This window comes from Piliocolobus tephrosceles, chromosome 12, assembly GCF_002776525.5.
Source record: "Piliocolobus tephrosceles isolate RC106 chromosome 12, ASM277652v3, whole genome shotgun sequence".
Classification (NCBI taxonomy): Eukaryota; Metazoa; Chordata; class Mammalia; order Primates; family Cercopithecidae; genus Piliocolobus; species Piliocolobus tephrosceles.
Genome location: NC_045445.1, coordinates 123,861,138 through 123,867,656, shown reverse-complemented (window position 1 = coordinate 123,867,656; position 6,519 = coordinate 123,861,138). Strand labels below are relative to the sequence as shown.

The 6,519-nt window shown below is 46.7% G+C and overlaps 1 protein-coding gene across 1 annotated transcript; it reads left to right on the top strand.

The window, feature by feature from the left end:
* Window positions 1–2,591: 2,591 nt before the first annotated feature.
* Window positions 2,592–5,015, top strand: LOC111536275 (transcription factor SPT20 homolog-like 1). Its single transcript, XM_023202591.1, has 2 exons — window positions 2,592–4,747; window positions 4,838–5,015. Exons 1-2 carry the CDS (start codon window positions 2,592–2,594, stop codon window positions 5,013–5,015), a joined length of 2,334 nt encoding a protein of 777 aa, XP_023058359.1.
* The last annotated feature ends 1,504 nt before the right edge of the window (window positions 5,016–6,519 follow it).

Genomic DNA, 6,519 nt, shown 5'->3' with positions numbered 1-6,519 from the left:
AAAGAGGAGAAGGAGAGAAGAGAAAGACGAGAGAAACGGAGAATGAAAAAACAAAAAGAAAAGGAAAAAAAAAAAAAAAAAAAAAAAAAAAAAAAAAAAAAAAAAAAAAAAAAAAAAAAAAAAAAAAAAAAAAAAAAAAGAAAGAAAAAGAAAAGAAAGAAAGAAATTTACGAATTGAAAATTATGTAAATTATCTTGCAATTAATTGAATTCTCTTATTCCTCTAGCAAAGGTTAGTCTGGCCAGGACATTTCTTAGCATGTGAATCTCTGCTAAGCTGCTACAGGGGAGGGCTGTAGTTGGAAATCTTTTAATGAACCAGAGTGCTCATTAACGTGCTTGGAAGGCTCAAAGGATGGTGTGTACACAGAGTAATTTTTTTCTAAAAACATCATATTGTGTAAAAACAAGGCAATTAGGCAGCTCAAGTGAAGGGGATAGCCAACCCATGATAGGCAATGTCAGGCCCACACACACACACTCACACACAAACACAGGTTCACAGCCTCTTCCAGTGCACCTGTGGCCTAGGCAGCCTTGGCGTCTTCTCTCTGGGAAGTCAAGAGTGAGTCACATCTTCCATTTTTAGTCTTGTTAGCTTTAATACCTGAAAAAACCTTACATGAAATTGCCCATTTCACTAGGATAGAATACAATTTCACTTCTCCATATGCCCAGATATATTACATAGCACATTATCTACATCATTAAGAATGAATGGCTGACTTGTCTCACTTATCTTCAGTCCTAAATGCAGCAAATGCTGCCAGTACCATGTCCATCTCCCCAAGGCACTCACCATTCTGTACACACAGAGTCTTACTGCAATCACCTGTGACTCTGTCTGAGGGCATCCTCAAGCCACATCAGCATGGGTGGTCCCTGTATGTGGCAACCAGAAGTGTCAGGAAATAACGCTCCCAGCACTGTCCTAAGTCAATCAGAAAGAAGTGGATGAATAAATACCCCAGCTTCCTTGCCTCTAGGGTAGAACAATCTGAGGCTTATTCTGTACTGTCTTCCAAGGTTCTCAGCGTGGACCAGTTTTACAGAGCTGCTTGTGCTCAGGAATACGTCTTCCATTGTTTCCTCATCCCTGACTCAGCTCCCCTTTCTGTCATCAAGACTTCTAAGGATTAGCGTCCAAAGAAACTACTCCCACTCAAATCCTCTCCTCCAGGAATGCTTTTGGGGAAACCCAAGTGAAGACACGGGCAATTCACCAGCTGAAGATCGAGTCCATCCCATGGCAGGGCGGGCAGATGTACCTCTCTAATAAGTGAGATGCACCCTGGGATATCAGCTGGGGGAGGGGCAGAATTTAGATCACACTCATGGATCAGAAAAACAGGCTATGGAGTAGTTCTCCCCAGAAAAGCATTATTGATCTTGTCTAATAAAACAAATACAAACAAACTGGGAGATTTCAAGGCAACAAAGTTAATGGAAAACAATGTCCCTTAGGTTACCTAAGATTGAACGATAACACTGCAAATCCATCATTAGGATCTCAGCTAAGGTCTACAGTTTAGTCTAATCATTGAAAATTTATTGCCATCACCTGGAACAATTGTTCTCATCCTTATCAGGTGCAAATCACCTTGTAGAAATGGTTTCATGTCTCTCTACCATCCTGAACTGCAATCCATAGACAATGTAATGACCCACCATGTAATTTTTTAATCTGTAAGTGCCCTAACTCAACACATGGAGAAATAAAAGGTGAGTAATTATGTAAATGAATGTCATGTACTGGTGCATCTACATGAACACCCCCAGGCGGGAGCTCACTGGACGACGACATGAAGAATCCTGACGCTTGCCACAACCTGTGGAGTCTCCGGGCATGGAGACTCATTCCGCAGCCCAGTGGCTGACGGATACCAGCAGCAGCGCTGCCATTGATGGCAAGAGATTCCAAAAGTGCCAACAATTGTTGAAGTTTCCACCAAGACCAGTGACAACTTCCCATGATTTCCCGACAGTGTCATTCCTGTGGAAACTGATGTCTATGCACCGTAGGAAAGATGCATCTATACCGTCGTCGGTGGCCTGTACTTTTGCATGTACGCTTTCAAGGTGAAATGGCAAGTGGTCGAGTGCAAGTGCTGGCAGCAGACCCGGAAGTGCAGCGGGTGAGCCTCGCGCCCAGGAGGCCAGAGAAGCAGGAGCCCCGGAACCTGCGGTGCAGCGAGTGCGCATGCGCATAGACGGGGCCCAGGAGCTTACCCCGGCCCTGCAGTTCCCTTCCGGTGCAGCATGCAGAGACGCAAAGCCCGGGCCACGACGACGACTCCTCAAGTACCGATGTTTTAAGAAACCCTCAAACAGATTGGGTAGTGCTTCCCTGGGGGCGGGTTTCTGGGCAGGTGCTCGGACAGTGCCCAGGAGCTGACCCCGGCCCTCCCGCTCACTTCCGGTCCAGCACGCCAAGACGCGAAGCCAGTGCCAGGTCGACTACCCCTCAGGTACCGATGTTTTCAGAAACCGTCAAACAATTGGGTAGCGCTTCCCTGGGGGCGGGTTTCTGGGCAGATGCCCATGTTGAACTCAGTGTGGACTTGCGGCGTCTTGCGGTTCTGTACATTAATATGACAGCCGTGATTCCATCCTGCTTCACCAACGCACATGCGTTTTCTCTCCTCTTAGGGGCCCTGTTTTCTGTTACAATGGATCGAGATTTAGAACAGGCTCTGGATCGCGCAGACAATATCATTGAAATGGCCCAACAGAGACCTCCTAGGAGGAGATACTCACCTAGGGCGGGAAAAACTCTACAGGAAAAACTTTATGACATTTATGTAGAAGAATGTGGAAAAGAGCCTGAAGATCCTCAGGAATTGAGAAGCAATGTAAACTTGTTAGAAAAGCTTGTTAGGAGAGAGTCCTTGCCATGTTTATTGGTCAATCTATACCCAGGCAATCAGGGATATTCTGTGATGCTCCAGAGAAAAGATGGGTCCCTTGCAGAGACCATTCGACTCCCTTATGATGAAAGAGCATTGCTCGACTACTTGGATGCAGAAGAATTACCCCCTGCTTTGGCTGATGTCCTTGATAAAGCTTCGGTTAACATTTTTCATAGTGGGTGTGTCATAGTAGAAGTTCGTGACTACAGGCAGTCCAGTAATATGCAACCTCCTGGTTACCAAAGCAGGCATATTCTCCTGCGTCCAACGATGCAGACTTTAGCCCATGATGTGAAGATGATGACAAGAGGTGTCCAGAAATGGAGCCAGGAAGACAAGCTGCAGCTTGAGAGCCAACTGATCTTAGCGACAGCTGAACCACTGTGTCTCGATCCTTCTGTAGCAGTCGCCTGCACTGCAAACAGGCTGCTGTACAACAAGCAAAAGATGAATACTGACCCGATGAAACGGTGCCTCCAGAGGTATTCGTGGCCCTCTGTAAGGTCACAGCAGGAGCAGTCTGACTGTCCACCTCCTCCTGAGCTGAGAGTGTCGACTTCTGGCCAAAAAGAAGAAAGAAAAGCAGGTCAGCCTTATGAGCTGGACATTGCTAAAGCAGGAAGTTGTGTAGACATGTGGAAACGCAGATCCTGTGATTTGGCCGTGCCTTCGGAAGTGGATGTGGAGAAACTTGCTAAAGAGTGTCAGCCCGTCACAGCTGCTGAGCCAAAGCTCCCAGTCTGGCCAGCCCAGGAGGTAGAAGACCCTTTCGGATTTGCATGGGAAGCTGGCTCTCAGGCCTGGGATACCAAGCCAAGCATCATGCAGTCGTTTAATGATCCACTTCTCTGTGGTAAAATACGGCCCCGTAAAAAAGTCAGGCAGAAGAGCCAGAAGTCTCCCTGGCAGCCCTTCCCAGATGACCATTCAGCTGGTCTGAGGCCTGGGTCAGAGACTGATGCTGGGAGGGCAGTGAGTCAGGCCCAGGAATCGGCACAGAGCAAAGTCAAAGGTCCAGGCAAGATGTCAGACAGCTCCAGTGGCCCAGCCAGTGTCAGTCAGCTGTCCTCATGGAAAACACCAGAACAGCCTAAGCCTGTGTGGGTCCAGTCTTCAGTACTGGGGAAGGGAGAGAAACATGCACCTCCCCGCACCCAACTTCCCTCAAGCTCAGGAAAGAATTCCTTAGGTACCAGTTTTCCCCCACAACAGGCAGGCAGCTCTCTTAAGCGTCCTTTTCCTGCTGCTGCTGCTGCTGCTGCTGCTCCTGCCACTTCTGCCACGTCTCCTGCTGTTGCAGTTGCTGCTGCATCCATCAACATGGAGGGCCCAGTCCAGGCACCCCAGGCTTTGGGTAGCAGTTTCGAGCCTGTGCAGGCCCCTGGCTGGGGTGGCCCAGCTCCTGCAGGAATCAGTGGCAGTGGCCTTCAGTCCTCAGGAGGTTCACTACCAGATGCAAGGCCCGGTGCAGCACAGGCATCTTCTCAAGCACCCCTTCAGGTTTTCCTAAATACTTCTGAAGGTCTCAGGTCCATGACTGTCCTCCAGGTTCCGCAGGGCTCCATGGTTTTGAGCAGCCCGCAGCAGCAGTTCCATCAGCTGGTTTCCCTGCAGCAGCTCCAGCAGCCCACAGCTGCTCACCGTCCTCAGTCAGGGCCACAGGGTTCCGCACCTGCTCAGCAGCTTCTTAACGTGAACCCCACTGGCGCAGGTAGTGGTCTGCAGCCCCAGCCCCAGGCAGCTGTGTTGGGTCTGCTTGGCTCCGCCCAGGTTCCTCAGCAGGGTATCCAGCTCCCCCCTGTCTTGAGGCAGCAGCAGCAGCCACAGCTGCGGCTGAAGCTGCAAACGTGGCCACAGCCGCTGCTGCCACAGCCGCCGAAGCTGCAACTGCAGCGGCAACCACAGCCACAGCAGGAGCAGCCACAGTCACAGCAGCCACAGCCGCAGCATATGCAGCTCCAGACGCAGCAGTTGAGAGTCCTGCAGCAGCCAGTGTTTTTGGCAACAGGCGCTGTTCCGATAGTGCAGCCACATCCAGGTGGGCAAGCAGCAAGCCAGTCTGTAGTTCAGACGAAGGGAGGCAAGCCAACCCCTCCAGCGCCCTGAGGCTTGTGGTAGTTTGTCTCTCTTTTAAAAGCACAGGAGCACTGACCCAAATGAATTCCCAGTTTTTACTTGAGTTTTGTTTTTTTTTCCTCATGTTTTGGTATTTTACATTTTAAAATACACACTTTACACAGAAGCACAATCCACTGATTTTTATTTAGAAACAGGGAAGTGATCTCCTAAAGGAGCATTGTTTTGCTTAAAAGTTACTCCTTTTGTTGTCGTTGCTGTTGATATAATTAGTTTTAATATAGTATTTTAAAGTATCCAAATCCTAACCAAGTTGAGTTTAAACTTGTGAAGTGTATAATTTCTCTAAAGCCATAAGATGGCAATACCAACAATGTTAGGTTAATATTTTAACAAGATTTTAATTTTAAGTTAATATTTTAACAAGAAGAGCACAATTTAAATTTTTTTTAATGGTGGTAAAAACATATAATCTAAAATGGACCACCTTAACTGTTTTAAGTGCGCGGTTCAATAGTATTAAGTCCACCCCCACAGTTGTGCCGCAGGTTTCCAGACCATCTTACAACACTGAAACTCATGCCCATTGAATACCAGCTCCCCATTCTCCCTTGCCCAGTCCCTGGCAGCCACCGTTCTGCTTTCTTTATGAGTTCACCACCCTGGCCACTTCATGGAAGTGGAATCATATGGCATTTGTCCCTTGGTGAGTGGCTTATCTCACTTGGCATAATGTCCTCACGATCTATCCCTGCTGTCTCATGTCCCATGAAGGTCATTGCTTTTTAAAAATGTTTCCCTGTTCATAATATATATGAAAGTGACCCATGAACTCTGAGAAACCTCTTTCAGAAGAATTCTGAAGGAGTGTAATTGTATTTAGATTAATAGGTTTATGCACAATATATGGAATGGAATTATTACACATTCATTTTGAAAAATAAAATGAAAAGAAAGTACAGTACAGTGATGCTTGTCACACTGCGATTGAGTACATAGGAGATCTCTAAAGCTGTGGAATGGAATTAGTGGCAGATTTGCTTGTGTGACAGTCCCCTGCCCTTTCAAAGGCCCTGTCTGCACCTAGTGCACCACAGAGTGAGGCTCTCTCACTGGCTTTGAAAAGGCTCTTCTTGGATGTTTTGTGTGCTCTCTCTTTATAAGATCATTTACATTTTTTGTAGTTTGTTTGCAAGAAGTTAATAGTGAAACATTTGAAAATCCATTTTATTGGTTTGCTTTTCAAATATTTGTAGCCTTGTTTCTTAAGTAGAACCCCCGTCTTTTTCTTTGTCTTTTTCTCTTTGTTGATGCGTCATCATCAGTTGTTCAGCCGTTTCTGCTCCCTCATTTTTTTCCCCTCATTGCAGTGAGACCTCATTTTGTGCGCTTTTGTTTTCTCTTTCTTTTTCCTTTTTTAACAACTAAGGGGTAATCACAGAACAACCAACCATTGTAAAGTACAGTTGTAAAGTGGCATTTAGTACATTCATGATGTTATACAACTACTCCTTCTGTTTCCAAAACATTTTCA

What these genes read in the sequence shown, in the direction of transcription:
- LOC111536275 (XM_023202591.1), top strand. Translation starts at nt 2,592, where the DNA reads ATGACAGCCGTGATTCCATCCTGCTTCACCAACGCACATGCGTTTTCT. An exon ending in CAGCCACAGCTGCGGCTGAA is followed by an intron (nt 4,748 to 4,837) that starts GCTGCAAACGTG and finishes GCAGCCACAGTC; the next exon opens with ACAGCAGCCACAGCCGCAGC.